At 38.1% G+C, this 25,766-nt stretch overlaps 1 protein-coding gene and 1 long non-coding RNA gene across 3 annotated transcripts in view; one reads left to right on the top strand and one right to left on the bottom strand.

Annotated features, from left to right (window-relative positions):
* The window catches only part of PCSK1 (proprotein convertase subtilisin/kexin type 1), a 39,976-nt gene extending 26,027 nt beyond the window's left edge, over window positions 1-13,949 (top strand). For both annotated transcript variants that reach the window (XM_006194500.3, XM_032476400.1), the window contains exons 10-14: window positions 5,120-5,353; window positions 6,487-6,644; window positions 8,020-8,153; window positions 9,714-9,875; window positions 11,044-13,949. In XM_006194500.3, the coding sequence (XP_006194562.1) occupies window positions 5,120-5,353; window positions 6,487-6,644; window positions 8,020-8,153; window positions 9,714-9,875; window positions 11,044-11,421 (1,066 nt within the window). In that variant the 3' untranslated portion in view covers window positions 11,422-13,949. The remainder of the gene's footprint in view (window positions 1-5,119; window positions 5,354-6,486; window positions 6,645-8,019; window positions 8,154-9,713; window positions 9,876-11,043) is intronic.
* LOC116662622 lies at window positions 1,342-25,367 on the bottom strand. Its single transcript, XR_004318596.1, has 4 exons — window positions 24,997-25,367; window positions 21,508-21,512; window positions 18,103-18,112; window positions 1,342-1,353 (listed from the first exon to the last, which is right to left on the bottom strand). It is a non-coding gene; the product is annotated as an uncharacterized LOC116662622 (long non-coding RNA).
* Between the last annotated feature and the right edge of the window lie 399 nt (window positions 25,368-25,766).

Genomic DNA, 25,766 nt, shown 5'->3' with positions numbered 1-25,766 from the left:
GATGATTATTTCAGAAAGTCTGATTGTTGACAGAATTTCTAGAAGAGTCCCTAGACAACCAAGATTGGGAGAATCATTTAACCATGGAGAACAACTATGGAGACTGAAGAACTGGGCTAAACTTATCAAGAATGATAACATTCAGTATTTATCAGGCTCTTACTATGGGCCAGACACTGTGCTAACCTCTTCATATATAACCTAACTCTAATCTTTACAATACTCTGGTGACAAAGAAATTATTAGCTGTATTTCACTAAGGAAGAAACTGAGGCTTAGAGAGGTTGAGAAATGTAACCAAGATCCCACAGAGATTCAAATCTTGGTCTCCCTGACCCCAAAGCCTGTGCTATCAGCAGTTATGCAACCCCATCTCCTGTAGTACTGTGACGGCGGGGAAATTTCATCCCCTCAAAGAAACAGGGGTTAAGAAGACTGAGGCTGATAGAGAAACGTCTTAACTCTGGTGTTTATGGGTTCTGACTAAATGGATCCTGTGATGCAGACTACTTATTATGCTGCATTAAATATGATGTATCTGGGACTCTGGGGAATGAGAACAGGAAAGGGAAGGAGAAAGAATGGTTTCTGGCTCAATCGTATAGTGGAATACTTTTCTTCCCTAGAAGAGTGTTTCTCAAGCACCCACATACATAATAATTTAGGTTATTCAGTATGCAGATTCCCAGATTCAATTGCCAACAACTCAGATTCAGAATTTTCTGGTATTTGGTCCAGGAATCTTCATTTTTTAATAAGTATTCCAGTTCATTTTAATGGTGGTAGTTACCTTACCCCAAATTTGATAAACAGCTGCTATGAAGGGTTACTTTACAACTGTGTTTTCCCGCAACCTCACTGGGCTGTGATTGTGAAGACGCCCAGTAGGGTACTTAATAGGCATATCCTGGAAATACACAAACTCAACACACACACTAAGAAACACAAGACTTCCTTGGATAAATGCCTGTGGTACCATTATACTTAAGAAAGATGGCAGACTGTAACCTGTCTTTTGAGGGGAGAGCAAAGAATCAGAGTAATTTTTAATAAAGAACAAAAAGTCAAACATTGAATCCCTTCATACTTTTGGAGGTATTAAACAAATCAATGAGCCAATCTTGTTTTCATTAAAGGCTGGAGGACGGGAAACAGACTCTCAGTTTTGCATGAAACATTTGGATAGATCATATCAAAAACATTCTTGACTCAGTGGATTGTGAAATGTTGGAAAGTCTCCAGGTTAGAAAATCTTCAGCATCTAGGTCTACCTAGTTGTGATTAGAGGCTAAACCAGGTAGCCTCTAAGATTTTTTCACTTTAGAATCTTGTCTCCAGATTTCTTTACCTACACTCTACTAATTAGAAGCAATGCTTAATTTCAATGTTTAATTCCAAGTCCCTTATTTTCTATAAACATATCTTTGATTAGCAACCCAATGCGGTTTTTAAAAATGTAATTATTGTGGATGCCGTTGAGAATTGAGATGCTAATTAACAGAGGAAGGCTGTCAGGCATGAGATGCAGTATTGTTAGAGGCTCCTTTTCATTTATGAAACGCAATCACCCAAATGAAAAATAACTGTTAGGAAAATAGGCTTAATCTTCCTAATTGCATAACAATGAAGCCTCTCTGAATATTTTGCAAAGAACAGGTAAAAGAAAATAAGAAAACAATAAAACCCACAGCTAAATATAAAATAAATGTTCTGCTAAGAAATACAGAAAACCAGTGCTTTGTGTTTGATAACCATCATTATCAAGACTGTGGCTATGCCTCCTTGGTACACGTCCTCATCCCAACCTCCATACACATGCCTGTTCACACTATAGTCCACAGGGGAGACTGGTGTGTTGCCCTTTGATCACCTTGATAAGAGGCTTTTACCTAAACCTCCCTTTAAAAGACTGGAAGGAAGCAAGAATTTCCTGAAGTAATTTATAGGGCAGAATTAGTTTCTACATTAAGAAAATAGCCATTTCTGCTCAGCTAGTTAATTATCCCTCATTGTGGGATGGCTAATGTGGAAATAAGATCCATAATGAAGTATTGATGATAATGGGTAGACTGGAGGTCTGAATAATAAGGAATTCTGAAGATGGTCAAACCCAACCCTCTCTCTCATCTTACAGATGAGTCCGCTCAGGCCCAGGGAGATGACGTGGCTTGCTTAAGGTCACACAGGTCTTTGGTAGTAGAATATAATTTAATGTGCCTTTTATTAGCCCTTATTCTGACCCCATGATTTAAAATGATTTCTAATTGTCTTCATAAGTTTTACGTTTATATTCTTTCTTCCAACTCCTATTATTTTTAGCTGTAATGTGAAACTGGCTAGACAGTTTTTCAAATATAAATATAAAACTATGGCCTACCCTCAGAGATTCTGATTCCGTAGGTTTAGGGTGAGACTCAAGAATTTTTATTATTGACAAGTGTACCAGGTAATGATGATGCCAGCAGTTCTGAATTCATGAGAATCCCTGAACTGGAGTCCTTCTAAGGCCTCTTTATGAGTCACTCTCTGGGGTTAAGTGTTAGGTTTGTCAGGAGCTCAGCTGAGAGCGTACTGAGCTGCCAGGTGTCAGAGGAGGTTTAAAGCAACACACCACAAATGAAGGAATTAAGCACTTCATCACTTACTGTGATGGAATAAGCCAGAGTCTAAAACCAGAGACAACACTGACTCTCCCTGTTCCAGTTGAGGTGTACCAGTTGAGGGTCAGGGGAAAGCATAGATATGGGGGTCGTCTCATGGTTGAGGGAGCCCCAACAAAAGGCTCTGGTAGTTTTATGGGCTCCGGGGTAGGGTAGGAGGAAGGGGAAGGCTCGGAGTGGAGAAGTACTGGGAACTGAGTCAGAGTGGGGAGAAGTAGCTTCAAGGCTTCCCCCTCCTCCCCACATAAAGAGGCCTTGGCAGAGGCGCCTGAACAAGACCTTTGCCCAAGGCCTCAGATAAGACCTAGGAATGAAGGCACAGGGCCTAGGAATGTAAATATGGGAAAAGCTTGCCTGGCAAGAAGGGCCTGAGACCTTGACGGCAACTCCCTTCAGAGATGGTGATGCACAAGCTGTGCACCCAGGCTGGGGTGCCGAGGGCCGCTACCCTGGGAGGCCCAGCAGAGAGAGCCTTTGTAATGCCTGTGATGAGGACTGGGGTTTTTTTGGTTTGTTTGTTTGTTAGTTTTTATTGAAGTATAGTCAGTTCCAATGTGTCCATTTCTGGCGTACAGCATAATGTTCTAGTCATATATATATATACACATATACTCATTTTCATATTCTCTTTCATTAAAAATTATAAGATAATACAGTTCCCTGTGCTATACAGAAGAAATTTGTTTTTTTCTATTTTTATATATAGTAGTTAATATTTGCATATCTCAAACTCCCAAATTTATTCCTTCCCACCTTCTTCCCCCCTGGTAACCATAAGATTGTTTACTATGTCTGTGAATCTGTTTCTGTTTTGTAGATGAGTTTTGTAGTGTCTTGGGACTGGGTTTTTAACCAGGACCCAGACTCCTCAGTGTTTAGGAATGTACACTGCCTCTTTCTTATCACCAGGGGATTGTTAAACCAGCACATTATGGGCTCTGCGGAGAAAATAACAAATTGAGCTAGATTCCCCTGATGATTGTTTCACAACCCAGTGTTAAGACAGAAACCCTGAAGACTGAATGCTTAGGCATTTATTTACTAAATAATGCCTGATGGGCTCGATAGAAACAAAGCTAAGGAAAAGCTTGAGATCCTAAAAGACTCTAATGACTAATAGCAATACGTTTTAAGATTGTATTTAAGGCTAGTTAACACACACATTTGATCATCCAACCAACTAATATTTACTCAGCATATCCCCATGCCTGGCATTATTCTGAGTGCTTGGGATACATCAGAGAACAAGAGTGATTAAAAAGCTCAGCCCTTCTCACAGCTGATTCTAGCAGGAGAGACAGACATTAGTAATACATACAAGAAATGAGTTGCTCATAGAAGGTGATAAACACTGTAAAAGGGGAAAAGTATAATAGGATAAAAGAGCTTGGGAGTATTTGGGGAGAGTTGAAATTTTCAAATAGATCAGGGAACGACTGAACTTCATTCTAACAGACCCAACAATCCCATGCATCTCTGATTTATCTTGATATTACTGCTAAATTATTTTACCAAAACTTCTGATCATACCATTTCCTTGCTCAGAAATCCTCAATGGTTCCCCTTTGCCCAAAGGATAAAGTGTCCTGGCAATCAAGATCCTCACCACCTGGCTCAGTACCTCTCTCCTCTCTTCCGTGCTCCAGGAAACCAGACTATTCCGTGTCATCCTGACTTTCCCCCTCAGAGGTTTTGCTCCATTGCCTCATACCCTGTCTTCTCTCTCTACTTCTTGACATTTTACCCACCCTTTAAAGTTCAGCTCAAATATTTCCTCCTAGATCTTTCCATCCCCAAATAATTCTTTCTCCTCTAAAGTTCTACAATACATTATGCTACTAATACAGTATTCAACAGATACATTATAGTTACTAAAAGACTTAGTTCTTTTACTGGATTGTAAGCTTCTTAAAGACACAAGTGACCTTAAATATGCCCAAACTATTCAGCATAGTGCCTTGTAAGAATGATCTCAAGTAGCTAAGAGCTTCTTGACACTTTGGCTTTATAAAGAAAAGAGACAAAAAGTATTTATGAGTAAGTAGCCAGCCTGTGTCTAAATCTGAGTCTTACTAAGAAAGAAGTCAAGACCTCACCAAGGCTGTTAATGGACAGCAGAAGACTGGAGGACCCAACAGAAGCACTGTCATTTTTAATTTGTGCTCCTGGTAAATGTAGGTAATTAGAAATCAGGGACCAAGTCCTACATTTCTACAATGCTGAAGACCAAATTTTACTCATAGTAAGATCTTAACCTATGTGATATGAGGAGAAGTTTTAAGGACTGTACTTTAAATTCTGAATGAAAGACATACCAACAGTAATACAAACTAGAATTAAACAAGCATGCTTACAAAAGGCACTTCATCATCTCTGAAAGATGCTTGTTTTTAGTACTTGTTTTTGCAAGGAATCTTCATTTTGCCCTTGAAAGATTCTCTGGGTCCCTTCCTCTCCAGTCCAAACCTCACCTGGCGAGATATGCAGCACTTGGTTGTCTGGACCTCTGAGTATGACCCACTGGCCAATAACCCTGGCTGGAAAAAGAATGGAGCAGGCTTGATGGTGAATAGTCGATTTGGATTCGGGTTGCTAAATGCCAAAGCTCTGGTGGATTTAGCTGATCCCAGAACCTGGAACAGTGTGCCTGGGAAGAAAGAGTGTGTTGTAAAGGACAATGACTTTGAGCCCAGGTAAGTGTCTCCAGGAATTTTAAACAAATGTGTGCTCGTAGCATATTTGACGATGGTTTTTGTCACTCCGCCTAATTTTTCTCACCTACCTGTCTGAAGTAGATGGAGATGGCATTTGCCATTGCTCCTTGTACATCTATGGGGGAATCACAGAGATCAAAGATCTGTAAATCATGTTAGCATAGTTGTACTTTCCTTTTGTAGCCTGCCTACCACATAGCAGTAAGTTAAGGTGCACCACTGTTTTACATACTACTAAGTAAAATCATTGCCAATTAAACTATTATCAATCATTGGTTTTAAGATTCATCCCAAATTCAAAGATGTTAAAATCTTTAAAAAAAAATGCATCTTAGAATTGATGAAAGGCAGTACTTGCCAACCAGTATTACCCAGAACCTACTTACAAAAGAACCTTACTTCATGACACTGTGCTATGTGATTTGTGACTTTAACTCCATGAAGGATCTTTTATCATATAGCTTTTACATCGACTATAGCTGGCCCACTATATCTGACTACAGAAGCTGAATCTGGTATGAGATATACACATATATACATACACACACACACACACACACACACACACATATATATATATATATACACATACACACACACATACACACACACACATATATGTATATACACACCTCATTATCTTCTTTATCCATTTATCTGTTGATGGACACAAGTTTCTTCCATATCTTAGCAACTACAAATAATGCTGCTATGAATACTGGGGTGCATGTATTTTTTCAAATTAGTGTTTTTGTTTTTATCAATACCATATTATTTTGATTGCCGTAGCATTGTACAGCATTTTGAAATTAGGAGATGTGATGCCTCCAGCTGTGATCTTCTTTCTCAGGACTGATGCAGCTATTTGTAGTCCTTTGTGGTTCCATATAAACTGTAAAGTTTTTTTTCTATTTCTTCTATTTCTGTAAAATTATCATTTTCTTATGCATTGAAATTAACTTATAATTAATGCTGAATTGGGATCTACTTGTAACAGGAAGACACAACAAACCTTGCTAAGTATCTACTCAAGAGTGTTGTGTACATATTCCCATAAAATTCAAGGAAGAAAATATACACTTTGTTCAGTGATGATTATTCAATGTATTTAGAGCCCTGAAAGCTAACGGAGAAGTTATCATTGAAATTCCAACAAGAGCTTGTGAAGGACAAGAAAATGCTATCAAGTCACTGGAACATGTGCAATTTGAAGCAACAATTGAATATTCCCGCAGAGGAGACCTTCATGTCACCCTCACTTCTGCTGCTGGTAAATTATTAAAAAAAAAAAAAATTTCAAGAATTTCTTCTAAACTATGTTTAAAATTTTAAGTGTAAATTAAATGATTTCAAATCAATGATTGATTTTTGCTTATATATAGCCCTAAGTCTTCCAATGGATATTTTCACGTCTTAAGATGTATGCTTATTTGTCTTTTTTTTTTGACATCAGATTTCTGCCCTGCTCACTCCAACTGATCATTAGATCAGCACAGAATGATGTCTATCCAAATAATAACAATTAATAAACCCTTCTAGAGTTATGCATTTTTAAGCTGTGTTCATTTTCTGGGTCACTGATCTACCATTCATTTCTTTCAGGTAACAAGTTAGTGAAAGTTACTCTAATAATTAAGTTGACAGATATATCAGACACATCCAAGGAATCAATTGAAAAACTGAGAATTCTGATCCATGAGAGTTGAGAAGACTGAAACATTTCCACAATGATATGATTAAAGCCATGTATGATACGATATATTGACATCTGCCCTTTCTTGAGAGGATACTAAGTCAGATAAGACCATGGATGGGAAAGAGCTTATGAAACATAAACCACAGTCCCACCAAGAGAAGCTATCCTAATCCTTTTTCATGTTTTAGTAGGATTCAGGTGACTAAATTCAATTCCTATAGGTGATACATGAGAAGAGATGAGCTATCTCTATAATGTCCTTCCAGGATATGAACTTCCTAGAGGTTTGGAGTAGGCTCCGTTAGTTTTGGAATTATGCTTTCTTGATATCTTGGAATTGGCCTGAAGTATTGGTGGAACGGCCCTTTAGTTCATTTGATACTTTCTCTTAGAAAGAAGTATAATTTATTGACCTATAGAGAGCTTGGATTTGAAAATTTAGAGTTACTCTAACTAGCAGTTTTTATATGACAAATGAATACTAAATTAATATGGTTTTATTTTATCATGCCTATGCTGGATTATAGACTCAGGAACCTATTAAATTTTCAAAATTTCTTCTTAAAATTTCAAAATGATAGTTCCATTAAAATGTTTGTTAGGCCTTTGTCTTTTCTAATATAGTTCATGAACATATATTCTTTAATGTAGTTCATAAACAATTCTCTGAGTTCTTATTCAAACAAACATTAATCAATATATTCATCGATTATGTATTTTTCTACAATATTTACTGAGAACTTATTATATGCCAGGCAGTGTGCTAAGTACTGTGAATAAAAATGTTTTTTTTTCTTGGGAATATCTTCATGTTGCTATTATACTCAAAGGGAAAATTAAGAGGGCTAATCTCTCCCAGCATTCATTTTCAGTTATTAGATGCTAGAGTGCGTCCTACTATCAGAGCTGTGAGGACATTAACTAACTTGTGTTTGTTGCATGAAAATAGGAACCAGCACTGTACTGTTGGCTGAGAGAGAGCGGGATACATCTTCTAATGGCTTTAAGAATTGGGACTTCATGTCTGTTCACACGTGGGGAGAGAATCCCACAGGCACTTGGACTTTGCGAATTACAGACATGGTAAGTATGAATGAAAGGCTACCGGAACACAAGCTCACTTTTAAACACTTTGAAGCACTTTCACACTTGGTGTCTTCATTAAGGGTCCAAAAGGAACTTTGATCACTCCTTATAGAGGTAAGGAGAAGAGTTAATGTTTCAACCTTTGCCCATTTGGCTATAGAGATAATAATTTTTTTTTAAATTAGGCACCACCCATATAAGAAGGAAGAAAAGATATTCTAATACCCAATGTGATGGACCATGGGACAAATCCCAGTGTCCCCAGGTCAGAGCACAGCGAGCCACACCTATTCAGCCACCACAATCAGCTTTATTCACAAACATGGTTAAACGCTACACCATCTTTGCTATCACACTCTGCTGGGGTCATATGAAGGAACTCTTACAAATATTTACCACAGTGGCTATTTAGAAGTAGCTTACTTGTTAGACAAGAGAGCTTATTTAATACAACTTTTTTGTTTTGTTTCAGTTATGAAACAAAAGCATTTCTCAACTCTCTTTCTGTTTGCTAACACTCTCATATTTTTGTACAGTTGTAACACACAGTCTCAACAATAAAGCAAGAAGTGTCTGATTAAAAAGCCAAATACAGTTGAATTCTTTATTTTTATATCAATTCTCCAGCATTTTCTACAGGTTAAGCATATAAATGAATGGTGTTTTGGATCCAAGCTCTCTCAAGATAACAGTGTTTTAAGTATCTAAGTGGCATCAGATTTAACATCTAGATAACTTTTAAAAAAATAAATGATTTTAAATTCCTGAAGCTGTCAATTAAAACAATATGAATTTTATAGTCATTGTCACTTTTTTTTCTCTGAGAATAGCTTTCGTCTAAAGATTGCTAAAATTGTGACTTAGCAATGGAAGTTGTAAAAATTCTTGCTCTCATAGGGAGAACAAGAAAATGTTCTCAATTTGTGGTTCTACTCCTGAACTTGGCTTCTATTCTTTAACTCAATTTCACCATAAGGAAACTAAGAAAATCTATTTACCGAGATGGGACTGTTTTATATCACGTTTGCAAACTCTGACTCTATAGTTGTAGATTTTTTTTTTTAGAATTTTAGACTTCAGCGTATTATTTTTAACATAATTGTTGAATCTGTGAAAATTATTACTCTTATCATAAATAGACAGTTTTTAAGGATTGCTTAATGCTGAAGGCTATTTATAATACTCCAGACTTTTCTTTTCCCAATGGAATGTTTCTACAAGTTGATAATTGGTCAATATAATTCTCTTTATAGGAGGTACAGTCAACTTTTTAAGAACACATCCAGTACAGAAAAAAGTTCATGTAGAGAGTTCTCCTTTTTTTTTTAAACTAAATGAAGCAATGAATCAATTTTTAAATCCTTGAACTGTCAACTGTCAATTTTCATAACAAGAATGAGGCCAGTGATTTATGTCTTTGTACACAGAGTTCTACATATGAAGTGCACAGAATCTTAAAATTAGATTTTAACTACAAAATCTCTTTTACATGTTTTGAAGGTGTTTGTTTTATATTACGCAGAACACATACTGAAATTACATATGCTTATTCATTAGTCTGGAAGAATGCAAAATGAAGGAAGAATCGTGAACTGGAAGTTGATTCTGCATGGGACCTCTTCTCAGCCAGAACACATGAAACAGCCCCGGGTGTACACATCCTACAACACTGTTCAGAATGACCGAAGAGGGGTGGAGAAGGTGGTGGATTCAGGGGAGGTCTGTGTGGCTCTGTTCTTCCTGGCACGTTCTTTTTTAAACTGCAGGGGACACTATAGTGGGTAAAGCTGCCTCTAACTTTTAGGCAGGAAGTGAGTCAACTATGGGTTGGGAGGAAAGGGAGTCAGAGGATTCAACTGTTCATTTTCTGTAGGAAAGTGTTTTATTCATTTTGCCCTTCTACCCAAAATTTAGAAACTAAAATGAATGAATTCAAAATTATTAAACTAACATAAATTTTCCCCACTTACAACACTATCAAATTTTAAAGAGAACTGTCTTTTTCTTTGATCACACACACCTAAAATTTGTGTTGCACTTAGTTTTTAAGCCGGTTTTACATTGTCTCATTTAACTAATAATCCTTGTAACCTAGAAAGGAGAGACCTTAGTATGTCCGTTTTGCAGAAAGAGGGTCAAGGCTCAAATGACCAAATCACGCAGGTTCCTCTTTACTAATTCCTTAACTGACACTTCTTGGTAACTCCAAGGGGAGCTATAAAATCATAGCTTCTCTCAGAAAATTGCAGAGGATAGCTAAAGTTAGTCAGTTACGTTCCAGGGCCTCAGCCTACTGATGCTGCTGGCTTCTCTCTTATCAGATGGTGGGCGGAAAACACATTTTCTTTATCTTTGTATCCCCCCTGCTTCTAGCACAGCACCTCAGATGTAGTATGTAGGTTATCAGAATTTCCAGAATGACCTTCCTCAAATAGGGCTGGCTTTTTAAAGGGGTTTTGGAAAGTAACAGAGACATTATTCAAGAAACTTATAAACTAGCTCATATTCGGGCCCCATTTATATTCTATGAAACAGCTCTCCCCTGGGACCCCAGCCTGGAGGGCCTTCTGTCACAGTCCTGGAGGCAGGTCTATCTTGTGAGCACTTCCAGGCATCATCTCATTCCACCTTCAAAAACCACCAGAAATGGAGGGATTCTTATTGCTATTTCACAGGTGAAGCTTGGGGAGATTAAAAAGATGCCAAGGGTACATCAGTCAATGAGGAAATGAGGACTGAAACCTGAGACAGTGTGACTCCCAGCCTTGTGCTCTCTCTGCCCCACAAACTGCCTTTCGAGGGCCAGGCAGTGGGTGGGCACTGCAGCTGGCTCACCTGGTCTGAAATAACGAGCCTTCTCCCCTTTGTCGGTGGCTTTCTGTTTCAGGAGCAGCCCACACAAGAGAACCTGGATGAGAACCCTCTGACATCCAAAAGCCCCAGCGGTGGCAATGTGGGGGGCAGAAGGGCTGAACTGGCAGAGGGACCCCCTTCCGAGGCCATGCTGCGACTCCTACAAAGCGCTTTCAGCAAAAACTTCCCCCCAAAGCAACCACCAAAGAAGTCTCCAAGTGCGCAGCTCAACATCCCTTATGAAAATTTCTACAAAGCCCTGGAAAAGCTGAACAAGCCTTCCCAGCTTAAAGACTCTGAGGACAGTCTGTATAACGACTATGTCGATGTTTTCTATAACACGAAACCTTACAAGCACAGGGACGACCGGCTGCTGCAAGCTCTGGTGGACATTCTGCGGGAGGACAGTTAAAACGAGTGTGTGGTCCTAAGTTGGAAATATTCACGCTTCTTCCTTCCCCTTAGATTCTGCCTGTGTCTGAAGTGGTTGTTTTGTCACCGATTCTTATGTCTATAATATCTTACATGGTACTTTTTCTTTTTCTCCCCAAAATGGATATTTGAAAGCTATGAGCTCAAGGAGTAACTCCAACTTCCTGAATTGATTATAGCTCCCAAAACATGTCTTCCCTGCCTGCACAAGTCAAATGTTTTGTTCTTTCTGGAACCAGAGTTCACACCTGGTCCTCGAGAATGACTCCTTGGACCCTCTCATTTCATTTCTCAAAAGAAAAGGAATAACCTGGGCAGTGGATTAATTTGAAAAAGTAATCTGCAAAAAAATGAGAGGAAGGAAGACTGTTCTCATAGCTTATCCCCCATCTTTGCCATGTGGTTCTTCAAATTTTGATGCCAAAGAAGGGTTTGGAAAGTCTCTATGAAAGAGTTCACAAGCAGACTCATGCCCTGGGCTTTTCTACGCCCAAGTACTGCTCATTTAGGAAGTGGCCACTAGGTTATTTTGCAGAGAGGCTGGGTTATTTAGATCCTGAAACAGGCCTCAATGCCTGCATTATCTGGTTTGAGCAGTTTTAGAACATTCTTCTGCACTTAGTGTGCCATGGACCTCAAGGTGACTGTGACTTGTGCTGTGACCTATGCTGTGACCTCTGGCCTTCCTTTCCCCCCAGTACCTTCTCCTTTCTCAGCCACAAATCAAATACTGAGGGAGCTATTTATACCACTTTCCTAGAACAAACATACACTTGGGACTTGGCAAATTCCTAGTCATAATTTTTTTAATGGTTATAATATGAAGCCACTTATAACATGGAGAACCAGTGTAATCAAAGGAAAATATTCATAGTAGGGAGAGCCAATGTAGGGTTTTCTTGTGTTTTTAACTATATTCATCAGAACAGGTTTTTCTGGATTTTTGAAACGGAGTGTTCATTCCTTGGCACTGAAGGCCCTTCTCCAATCTTACAGATGATAGTGTCCAAATTCTCACCAAATTGCTTGTAAGCTTAACTCAGAGGACAGAAGCTGGCTACCCATAAGCAGCATATGTCCCTCAGGTAGATTTTGTTCAGCATCTTAAATGTTTTAAAAGTGTGAGTAATTATTGAAAATATCATAGTTCACTTAAAACCTGATTCTTAGAACCATCTTCACTCATGGCAACAGCTGGCTGGAGGTGAGTAGTAGCTGCCCAAATACACCTGAACACCATGTCCCTGTGGTAGCCTGTTCCATGCTGCTTACAGTGGCCACCTTAGGGGTCAGCATTCTAGGCATTTGATTTTCCCCACTCCTGCACTAAACGAACACGTACAAAGTGTTAAGCGCATTAGGAAAAACATATCCCCGGCTTCTTTCAGGCAGGATCTCTAAGATAATCAAAAGTTACAAGAATTTGTCATGATCAAATTAATTCATAGGAAAAAAATGGTATTTCAGATCCCTGAAAATACCTTTGAAATCTTGTTTGACTTACGTGTTTAATCAATGTTCATTTATACTAGTTCATTAATTGCCAACCCCCTAGCTCCCCACTCTATATGCTCACAAAGGTTTCCATCACCTGCAGTCCTGGCATTCTCCCACAGAATTTGCTGTCTGCAATTCTTCCACAAAGTTTGAACTTCAAGAGGCCACACATGCACAAGACCAGGAAAAGGACTACACTGAACTACATCAGGAAGAGAACACGAGGGTCTGTTACTCGCTCTAGTTTAAAGTGTATTTGGTAAGACAAATTTTCACCCCCTAGCCTACCATTTGAATTTGTGCAGAATGAGGGCATTTCCAGAATAATACCCATGATGCTTTGAGGATGTTTCCCCCAAAGAACTGCAGTATCACTGCGTCCTTGGAAATATCACATATTGTTTGATACACAGTGTTGGACAGAATTTTGAAATTTGTAGCACATCATAAAGTAGTAAATAGAGCTGAAAAGGACCAGAGAGTTACAAAAAATTTCAACTTAAAAAAAAAAAAAAAGAGCTAAGGTCCAGCGAGCCCAGTAAAAATTAATAAATGAAAATTTAGCCTTTCCTCATTCTTAATCTAGTACAAATTGTATGATGCTTTCTTTTTCATTTTTCTAACAGTATCTTTTCCTGGTTAAAACCCCAACCAGCTCATTGGATTGTAGCCAAAGGTTCACTCTAGAGAAGCTTTAAATAAAGTCATGTTTGAATGTTTCCAACCTGGAATATATTGTTCAGACATAAAATATTTTTGTCAGTCTTTCTTAGTGCCTGTGTGGATTTTTGTGAAAATGTAAAAGAAGAAACTTATATGGTATTTCCCTTGGAATTTTAAACTATATTTTCTTTACAGGTATTTATAATGTTTTACCAAATGCTTTTATCAAGCAGAATTTTAAAAGGCATAATAAATTATATTAAAAACCAAAATTTTCCTGAGAATAAGAAAGTTTCATCCAATAAAATATTTTTGAAAGGCATGTTCCTCTGCCAGTAAAAAAAAAAAGTATAATATGTATGTGTTGTGATGTGAAAAGTGGTATTTGTCTAATAGCCTAATACAATGTGTATACAGCTAAGTTTAACATGTGTGGTCTTAGCATTTTTAAGGGAACACACACATTATACACTTGATGTATTGATCAGAATATGTAAAATATGCTTATAAATCAAAAGAATAAATGGTTTCTAAGTCAAAAAAAAAAAGCTCATGTGTCCAACAAAAACAAGATCTCCTCTTACTTATTGTATTTACCAAATGAACAGTAAAAAAAGAAAAGTTGAAGGTTTACATTAGGAAATTAAATGGGCTTTCCTAAAAGTAATTTAAGAATCTAATTAAACAGGTATAATTCATTTTCCTTTATAGCCCAATCTTTCACTTTTTTTGACAACATACAAACTGTATGATTGAGCCTCACCTGAAGTGTTAAGGAAAACAAACAGACAAACACAAACTACAGGGACTTACTACAGGTGAGAAGTCATTTGCAATAGTTCACTAATCATGACCTTGTTATATTATAGGCCAGATTTCAGCAGCTAAGCATTAAATCCTTCCCAGAGGGTCCCTCATCAGAAGCCCTCAATTCCTAACCCTGATCCCCTGTTCTCAGGCCTACTTTTCTCTCCTGCTTCAAACCCCCATCCCTGGAATTTCCACCCACCATTTCAGAATCAGATGTCCTTCTATCCAAGAGGGCTGGTTTCCCCCCAGACTCCATTCCCTCCTCCCAAGTCATAAATATTCAGTCAAACTAAAGTGATTTTTCAAGAATTACAGAAGGATTGTTCAACTAGCTTTTGTCCTCCACCTCCAGCCATCTTCAAAGTCTTCCCACTGGGAGGGTTGAAGATATGTCTTTCTTTTCTTTTGAATGACCATTTGATAACTATTGGATTAACCATGTGCAGGCTGTGAGTACAAATACAAATATACACAAGGATAGACATTAATTCTTAAATATAAATTTAAACTCATAGGAGGAAGAGTAGTGTTTTCTTAACTGCCTCTTAATTTTGGAAGGCTATAGCACTAGTACACACGATGATGACAGTGATTCACTCCACTCTCTCTGCCCCAGTGGACAGAGTGTACTTTTCTGACTGTGTGATTTGCTTTGGTCAAGGAAATATTAAGGGACATGATGCAATCAAGGGCCATAAATATGCTTGCACAGTTTGGTTTGGCTCTTGCTTTTCAGTGATCAGTGCTGTGAGGAGTATGCTCCATGGAGCTACTGAGCCTTCAGCCTGTTTCCAGAACAAATGTATATGGAACAGATTCAAATTCTGGAACCAAACCCAGCCAACTCACAGCAGGAAACAGAGCTGTCCAGATGAGTGCAGACTAAATAAGCTGAATTTGTCACCTTGTCACCTTGGCAAGTTGAATTGAGAATAAATGCTGGTATAAGCAACTGAATGTTGGGGTAGTTGGTGACACAGCCTCCATATGTCAACAAAACTGAAAAATAAAGTAAAAATTCCATTTGTTCACTCCCCTACCAATACCATCCCTTTCCAATCATGCCTTCTTGAGCCTAAAGTACAAAAAGAAGAGCCAATATTAAAATACACACTTCTTGGTGCTGATCTCATAGATAAATAAAGATCCTACCCAAACTTTGAAATTTTCATTTTTAAAGGTCTGTCTAAGCTAGCTTAGTTCCTCTTGGAAGCAGAGCCTCAGATAATGAGTGACTGTGTACAGGTAGCTATTTAGGAGGTAATAGCAGAGAGCAAAACTACTAACACATAACCACAAGTAGCATCAGGTAACACTGATCAGCACAAGACTTCCCAAAGACTAGAATGGATGTTTCCGCTGATAATGGCATTGACAGAAGGTAACTCGAAGTAGACACCTATGCTCCCCTCCTTTCCTGATCCATACCCCATCCAATGCTTTCATAGTCTATTAGCTTCTCTCAGAAGCTCGATGCAACCCCAGGGTTAAGGGAAGAAAACTTGACTGGCTGAGATCAAGCTCACATCCTTTATCAGAAAGGCAACTTTTAAGAGAAACAAAGTTCTATTACACAAAATGAAATAACTTTTGCTATGTTGGGTTTTAACTTGCAATTTGTATAATTTGTGTTGCCTGTATATTGCTACATATAGATATTATGTAAGCATTACTCTATCATCAATGCATAGACAGAGAGATGACTACAGTAGTTATGTGCCCAACATTCTCAAGTCATGTGCAAGGCTCACTTTCGTGGTTTATATACTGAGCTTCTAACATATGTCCTAATCCAATTAGCCTGGAACCTCACAATTTCATTCTCATCCACGCGCACATACCCTCCACCTCTAGAGAAGCCCATATTGTAGGTATCTGCATTGAATACTTTCCTGGGGAAGGGGCCACAAGCTCAAAAACGGTTTCTTGTTCACAGAAGAAGGTAGGGGGAAATATTCTCAGGCATGGCACTATATGATTGTCATAAATGTCTCCTTCCACTGTCAGTTCCTTTATTCCTGTCCCTAGCAGCCCCAGTAGTAGCTGATTTATAAATCTAGATGACGTTTTGATGTGAGGAGAGTAGCTTTTACATCTGGTTCTGCCTTAAATGCTTCACAATTATTTTTTACATCATTGTTATCAAAGGGCAGAAAAAAGTCTGAAAATGTAAAAGCAACATAAAGTGGCTCTTGGGTCAGCTGTAAGTGAATTTGAATTCTGGCTCTTCCATATCCTAGCTGTGTGCTTCTGAGTAGATTACTTCACCTCTCTGAGCCTATTTCATCATCCATGACAATGAAGTCTAGCTTATAGATTTGCTGTTAGGATTAAATGAGATAATGAAGATAAACAACTTAGTATGGTTCCTGTACCTAACAACTGTTAAATAAATGTTAGTTTTTATTAGTGATACTGTTGCTTTTATTATTACTGTGGTGCTGTGAAAAGAAAACGGAATTTAAAGCCAAATAGATTTGAATTTGCAGCTCTTATCTACAAATTCAATGAAGGAAAAGGTATTAGAATCATTGAAGAAGATGGAAATATTCTAAGTTGTCACTGGACAAAATGATGTTGCCTTGGGAACTGTCATTCCAACGTGAATCTTCTTCTCCTAAAGCCACACTGGAAACCATTTAATTGTAGCCAATGAAGACTGGACTGCAATGAGAAGGGAGTGTCAAAAGTGACAGCTGAGACTCCAGGAACAGTCACCCAAGGCCAAGGAAAGCCAGAGGTGACAAGTGAAGAAAAATGAGATGATGAAAAAAAGAAATCATTGAATTTTACATCTACTCACTTAATTGTGTGTGCGCGTGCGTGCAATGAGCTGGAGTACCCGTTTCCAAACGCAAACACTTCTTAAAGCATTGAGAAATGTTGATATTAATAATGAAAAACAATGGGTCCTTAACAATATTTGTAGCACAGAGCATTCTTTGAATTCTCATGAGAACTGTGGGGGAAAAAAGGAGATAATAATATGAGTGTCCTTATTTTGTAGATTAGAAAATGGAGGCAGAGAGAGGTAATGTGGTTTGTTCAAGGTCACATAGGTAACAAGTAGTAGGGTTGAGCTTTTAACCTGATAGCAGTTCCAGACCTTAGGCTATGCCTTGAATTAGCAAGGCAAAAAGGTGACATAACATTCTAGAAAATATTCATAGTATGGGACTCAAATAGGTACTGATACTATCAGTCCTTTTCTGCTATTGGAATTAATAGAAAGAGCTTTTATTAAGTGAACATTTGCTACATGTTAAGCACATAGGTTCCGTATTTTCACAATGATGAGACAGTAATTCATGAGAATAAATCTATTATTTCTAGTGATTACATTATGCTGCAAAGGAAATGTTTTTACAGATACGGAGAATGGGGTTCCGAGAGGTTGAGTCACTTGCCCAAGTTCATACAGCCAGTGGGTAGACCAATTTTAAAATTTTTAAATTTTAAATTTTTAAATTTAAAAACTGGCCTACTGACCCCATCTTTCACTGTGTTGCTCTTTTCAGTTGTACTTCCAAATTTTTCAAACTGATGCCTTAAGAGGCAATCTTATGCTTTCAGGAACAACTAGATTTTATACTGCTTCTTTACTTCAATTTAGGAAACGTCAATAAATTTCAAAGTGAGAGAGGCAGTTGTCCTTGTCACTGATCACTCCTTGACCTACCTTGAAATGAACCAAAGCTCTTCTCTGAGAGGAGCAACAGGCCAGCCCAACAGCTCAGGCATTCTTTGTATCAAGAATCAACTGCATAAGAATTTACATGCAGACCAGTCCAAGGGCTGCCAATCCTACTGAGAACGAGGATGCACTAGTCCAGACATGAACTCTGGGAGTTTTCTACTATGTTGGGCCATTTTATTCCCCTCTCCATTCCCTGGCCTTTCTGTCTTGATGCTAATGCACCTCCCCCTACCCCCACTCAAGTGTATTCTTCAGTATATTAATCAGTGGTGTGTGTGTGTGTTCAAGAAGAATTTCCTGGTCATGTACAGTTGTGAAACAGTAAATGAAAAACTGAATTTTCTGTATTTCTTTTTTGTGGGAGGTCTCAGAAGTCCTCTTAATACAGTGGTGTGCATTGTAACTCTTTAAGAGGGAGCTGCATTTCTTTGGACAGAATCCGTATTTCTTGGACAATCTTCCAGGACCAGTGTTCTCTCAGCTCACTTGGGGAGACACGATCTTCCAGCAAACCATCTCCAGTTAATACTCTCCCAGCGTGATTCTGGGTTCTATCAGAAGGAAGGCTTACAAGCACCACATACCTGATTATTTCTGAGAGCTTATGCCTCCTCCTTGCCTCAGTACAAAACGCTGCAGCACCAGTCAGCTGACAGAAAACAGGTGCCAACTGTTGTCAACAAGGAACTGAGTCAGATCCCACCCACAGTGATCCCCGGAGAGGGCTGGAGCTCATCGTCATGAGGGGAGAAAACTGAGACATGGGAAAAAAGAGGAACCCACCCAGTCACTCACGTCCATAAAAGAGAGAGTGGTCACTGGCTGAATTTGTAGAGTACAGCTCAGTTTATCTGTTGTCCAAGCATGAATTACTATTTCAAAAGTATCCTGTAGGACAATAATCTTATTACTAGAGCATAGGTGTGGATTACCTTCTTGGCTCACAGATGATAATGTACTTGCCTAAATTATTTTCTTCCCACCACAATCAGAGAATCTCAGAATTGGAAGGGATCATCTATTTTTTTACCCAGCCTCCTATACTTCAGACAAGCTCTGGGAAGGATTCTGAGAAAAGTGTTGCCCCTCAATAAAAAAAAGATACAGAAAAGGAAGCCCTTTCTCTTCCTCGTCCAGACCTCACTGTGTCTGTAGGCAATGTCTCGGGGCCTTTGCTAGGCATCTTGGGACCTTCTTTCACACAGAAAATAAATTTCTGGAGGAGGTTCCCAATTCCATAAGCTTCAGGTCCCATAAAACCTGGGCTGGCCTCCTGCTCTTCTCCCTGATCTAAGCTACCAAGTATATGAGCTCTATCCCATCAGTATCTTTCAAATCTACTATTTTCTCCATCTCTAATCCACTACCTTGGTCCACACAGCCATCCCCTTTCAACAGAGTTCTCCCTTGTGTCCTTTCACACTGTGATGTTTCTAAATTGTGTATCTTATCACATCACTTTATTCTTTAAAACTCACTGGATTGAGGATAGGACCAAAATGCTTAACCTGGTTTCGAAGTCCTGGAAAATCCAGCCCTAACCTGTCTCTATAGCTTCATGTCATCTTAATGCCTGACTTATGATCTAGTTATACACACTGGCCTTCTTTCTTTTACTGCAATGCCCTAGGTTAGTCTTGGGGACACACTTATTCTGCAAGAAATATTCTTCTTCATTTATTTTCTAGTTAATTCTTCTCTGTTTGCCTTTCAGAGCTCAATTTAAAAATCCTTTGGGGAAGACTTTCTGACCGTTTTGTCAGACTAAGTCAGAACCCCTGATGTCTGCTCCCTTACAGTATTCATCACAAGGGCAATCACACACACAACGAATTTAGTATCTGTCCCCTTGGATGTCAGTTCCACTAACATCTCTCAAGTTAACTGATACATCCTCCAAGATTAGACCAGTGTCCTGTACAAGAAGGTGAATACTCAGTAAATACTTAGGAAATGTTTTGTTGAGAATTTGGTTTATCCGCAGGGTGGTGATATTCTTTGGTAATGAGACAGTAAGGAACCAGTTCATACTTTCCAAGAATCATAGATAGCTAGTGTTGGCACTGCCTTCCTAGAAACATAGCATAGGGACTGACTCTAAGCTGAGGTGGTTTCAATTCTGATTCTGTCACTTACTAGCTGGGTGACACTGAAAAACGAATCTTCCTAAGTTTTCGTTTTTGCATCTGTAAAATGATGAGAGTAATTATACTTACCTCATAGGCTGATTATTTGCTTTCTCATGCCTACTTTTCAAACATCTTCTATCTGTCAAACACTTTGATAGAGGCTAGAAATAGAGTAATGTGCTACCTGGACAAGGCCTTGGGCCCTTCCAACACTGTTTTTATTCATCTAAGCACAATGCCTGGTATATAACAGTTTAATATGTATTCGTTGAAGAATCTAATATAGTTCTTTATTTTCCCATGTATTTCAAGTACAGATGAGATAAAAGTGCTAATGAGTAAAAGCAGGGCAGAAGAGTCCTAGTCAATATACTTGGAGGACTCACTAGGTGGCAGGCAGAATGCTGAGCACGGGACACGGATTGTTTCACTTAATCTTCATTCACTGAGTTAGATCCACTTATTTTTACTCCCCATGTTATAGGAGGGGAAATAGAGCACCAACAGCTGAAGTCACTTGGTCAAGGTCACGTAGCTAGTAAGGGGTAAAGACGCATCTGAGCCCAGGGAACTTCACCATACTGACAGCACGCTTAAGTTTTATCAAACTCTAGCTGAGAATCTAGAGTCCCAGGGAGAGAGGAAATGAGGAGATCAAGTCAAAGCTCAGAAAAAGAAATACTGACATCAGAAAAGCAGCAGGAAAACATCTTTCGTTTCTTTCCCTGGCTGTTTTCATCCAATTGCTTTCCTTCTACTGTTTTTAGGTTCTAGATCAGGTAATAATAGAGTCAACCATGCCAGCCTCTATAGTTTTATTCAACTCTTTATTATGTCATCAGTAGAAGCACTGAATCCTAAGAATGCCATATAATTCTATGTATTTTGGTAAGAAAATGCACGTAAAACAGAACTGTAGTCTGATTATTCCTCATACTGATTTCAAAGTACCCTGATGAAATAACATAATAAAAGGCAGACAAAGAAACAAGCCGTATGTCAGAGGTATTAAGCACAAGGAAGCCAGACAGAAAACTAGTATCTGAGATCAAAAAAGCGTATATGTGACGTGGAAAAGCAAACAGCTTCCCTAGGAGACCAAGAGCTGCATTCACCGTCTCCTGTCAGTAACCAAGATCCACAGTCTTCAGTGCACATGAACAAAGTGTCAAAGAGGCTCTTTAAAGCTTTGTTCTTCTTTTTGATGTCTCAATTATTTATGTGACTGTTATCAATCATTAGTCCACTTTTACATGCAAAACATGTCAACCCAATCTATTGCTGAATACATACATTCACTTGTTTGGAATGGCCCCGTGATATTTAAAAGCAGCATTCTCCAAGAATAATTTATTAAAGTAGCATTTAAAAAATTGTTTTGAATCAAGCCCCTTTTACACTTTTATTATTATTGAGGACTCCAAAGAACTTTTGTTGATGTGAGTTACATCTATTGGAACTGGCTTTAACTAAAAAATGTTTTAAAATCTATTAATCCCCAAATTACAATAAAGCCATTGCACATTAACAAATAACATATTCTTATGAAAATAACTACTTCCAAGACAAAAACTTAGTAAGAATAATGACATTGTTCTACATTTTTGAAAATATGCTTAATGTCTGGCTTAATAGAAGAAGCCTGGATTCTTTTATCTACTTCTGCATTCAGCCTGCTACAAAATTATGTTTTGGTTGAAGTATATAAAGAAAATGTAGCCTCACATAGATATAGATGAAAAAGGAAGAAAGGAAGGAGTATACTTGTGGATATTCTTCTGTGATGCTACACTAAGACTCAACAAGCAATTCCTTAAAGAGTAGATACAAAGTAGACTCTGAAACCCTATGAAGAAAATGTTTGCACTCTTAAACTGAGATCCATTGGTCTGTCTTGAATTTTAAATAGAACTTTAACCCACACATCATTTTGTAACATCACCCATTGTTATTTGGAAAATATTGATTCAATGAGTTATGCAGATATTCCAAATGTTGACACATTTCATCATACAGTATTTTGAAAAAACACATTAGCTAATATGATCACCAATCTTATAAAAGTCTTTTAAGTATTAAGAAGTTGTCAAGCTCATGATGCTACATACAAGTTTTTCAAAATTCTAATTTCCCCTGAAAGTTCAAATTTTATCATTGGCAGTAAATACTCTGTTATTTTCCTTGAAGTGACAGGCCCACTTTCTTCATTTTCAAGGAATTTCTGCCAAATATCCAATTCAGAATAACCATAGTTTGTCTACCAGTCATTTTTCAAGTAAAAATAGTACACCATTAAGAAGAAGAAAAAAAAAAAAACAAAAAAACAGAGAGTTCAACCTGCAACTCAAATAACTGCCCAAATGCTTTTCCTCAAGACAACCATGATAATTAGGTATACAGCAAAGTGTTTTACCAAGGGTATTCTTGTGTGACATCGGCTTTTTTCTTTTTTTTAATCCTGAGTGTGTGATGATGAACCATACGATGACTATGATATAGTTAGTGCCACTGCCTTGATTCTTGGTAAGTTTCCTTCATTGCTTTTGCACCATTAGTGCAAATGTTAACAAAATAAAAAAGGCCAATAACGTCAGAATCTTTACGAAAACAGTTTTGGCTTTGCAGACACCCCTGTCAAAGATTTGGGGACCTCCAGAATTCTGTGGACTAAACTTTGAAAAAGACTCCTAGGGCTTTCAGTGCTATGATAAATAGGAGTGGTAAAAGTGAGAACTCTATCTTATTCATGACCTTAGAGGAAAAGCTTTCAACCTTCCACCATTGAGTACCATTACCATGTTAGCTGTGGGTTTATCATATATGGCCTTTATGATGTTCAGGTACATTCCTTCTATATATAATTTGTTCAAAGTTCTTATCATGAAAGGATGCTGAATTTTGTAAAGTGCTTTTAATATATCTATTAGGTGATTATATAACTGTGATCTTTTGATCTTTCCATCTATTAATGTGACATTTCACATTTACTGGCTTGCATATGTTTAACCATCCTTGCATTCCAGGAATGAATTCCTACTTGATCACAGTGTAAGATCTTTTTAATGCATGGTTGAATTCTGTTTGCTAGTATTTTGTTGAAATACTAGCAGAGACAAAGCTGGCAACATCACACTTCCTGATTTCAAACTATAAGGCTATAGTTGTAAAAACAGTATGGTGCTGGCATCAAAACATTCATGGAGACCAACAGAACAGAACTGAAAGCTCAGAAATAAGCCCACACATATACAGTCAACTAATATTTTACACCAGAATCAAAAACACTCAATGAGAAAAAGACTGTCTCTTCAATAAATGGTGCTGGAAAAGCTGGATATTCACATGTAAAAGAATGAAACTGGACTCCTCTTACACCATTCACAAAAATTAACTCAACATGGATTTAAAAACTTAAATGTAAGACTTAAAACCATAAAACTCCCAGAAGAAAACATAGGGGAAAATCTCCTTGATATTGGTCTTGGCAATTATTTTTTGGATATGACACCAAAAGCACAAGCAACAAAAGTAAAAATCTAGTGGGAATCCATCAAACTAAAAAGCTTCTGGACAGGAAAAGAAATGATCAACAAAATGAAAAGGCAACCTACGGGATGGGAGAAAACATTCACAAATCATGTATCTGATAAGAGGTTCATAATATATAAAAAACTCATACAACTCAATAGAAAACCAAAAACAAAACAACCAAATAATCCACTTAAGAATTGAACAAAGTCACTGAACAGACATTTTTCCAAAGAAGATATACAAATGGCCAACGGGTCCATGATAAGGGGCTCAACTTCATTCATTACTAGGGAAATGCAAATCAATACCACTATGAGTTATCACCTCACATGTGTCAGAATGGCAATGGCTATTATTAGAAAGACAAGTGATAACAAGTGCTGGTGAGGATGTGGAGAAAAGGAAACCCTTGTGCATTGTTGGTAGGAATGTAAATTGAGCAACCACTATGGAAAACAGTATGGAGGTTCCTAAAACCAGCAATTCTAATTCTGGGTATACAGCTGAAGGAAATGAAATCACTACCTCAAAGAGATATCTGTACCCTCCCATTTATTGCAGCATTATTTAGAATAACCAAGACGTAGGAACAACCTAAGGGTCCACTGACAGAAGAATAGAGAAAAGGTGATTTTATATATGGAATGAGAGAGAGAGACTGAGAGAGATTTGTGTATAAATACATATACACACACTGGAATATTATTCACCCATAAAAAGGAAGGAAATTCTACCATTTGTGACAGTATGGATGAACTCTGAGGGGATTATGCGAAGTGAAATAAGTTAGAGGCACGTGACTGGTAGTGGGGAATGAATAAAAATGGTACAGCATGGTGACTAAAGTGACATGGTGACTTTTATACTTGAAAGCTGCTAGCACAGTAGATCTTAAAAGTTCTCACTGCACATACACACACAAAAAAGATAATTAAGTGAAGTGATGGATGTGTTAACTAACCTTATTGTGGGAATCATTTCATAATACACACATCAAATAATCACGTTGTACACCTTAAACTTAAACATTGTATGTCAATTATGTATCAATAAACCTGGAGTGAAAAAAAGCTAATAATAACTTATCCCAAATAATGATTTGGGACAATTTTTATTTCCTTCATACTCAAGATTTTTTCCATAGAGCCTTTCCTTGTATGGCTACAGGGAAAGTTAAAGGGGGAAAAATCTATATTTAATCAAAAAAACAACATCAAAATTTGTACACCTCTCAAATTTGTCATATTTGTTAATTCTATGGACACTTCAAATCTTCCATTTCCAAAGTCCTTCTCATTTATTTTCACTGAAGTTAAACCACTTCTCTGTTACCATGTTTTGTTTCTATTTATCTGATCGGGAGTCTTTAGCTGAAAATCACAGGATTAACTTCTAACTAACTTAAGCAAAATAGGATTTTTTAAAAGTATATCAGGTACTTCGTCAGAATCTCAAGGAGAGCCAGAGAACTAGACTGTAAATTTTAAGTAGTGAGTAAATGCACAGGAACACCCATCCACCTGCAGAGAAACGTCCGAGCGAAAACACCCCTGCTGCCACCCTCCGTGGCTGGGCTGCCCCGAGCGTACCTGGGACTGAGTGCCGACACCACACCACTGCAAACTCAGAAGAATCAGAACCCCTCTGCCACCACACTTGCCAGGAAATGGATCCGTGTGGGACCACATTCTAGCATTGCTCCCTTCCTCATCCGTATCTTACGAGGGTCCATCCAAATGGGGTATCTAGGTCATGTGCTTTTGTACCTTAAGCAGCAAGGGATTCTGGTGCCATCTTTTGCATCCTATCTCAACAAGGCAGGACCCAAAACATGTATATTATTAAGACTTAAGAGAGTGTTTTTGAAAGATGTTAAGCAGCCAGAGTTGCCTACCATACTAATGGATCATTCAGAATGAAGTCGGTAATGCAGTGAGTCACAAAGAGGGCTTGGGACGGAGTTCTCGCTGTATAGCATCCCCACCTCCACCGTCTTGG

Source organism: Camelus ferus, chromosome 3 (genome assembly GCF_009834535.1).
Source record: "Camelus ferus isolate YT-003-E chromosome 3, BCGSAC_Cfer_1.0, whole genome shotgun sequence".
Lineage (NCBI taxonomy): Eukaryota > Metazoa > Chordata > Mammalia > Artiodactyla > Camelidae > Camelus > Camelus ferus.
The sequence above is the reverse complement of the archived record's forward strand: the minus strand, read 5'-3'. Positions and strand labels throughout refer to the sequence as shown.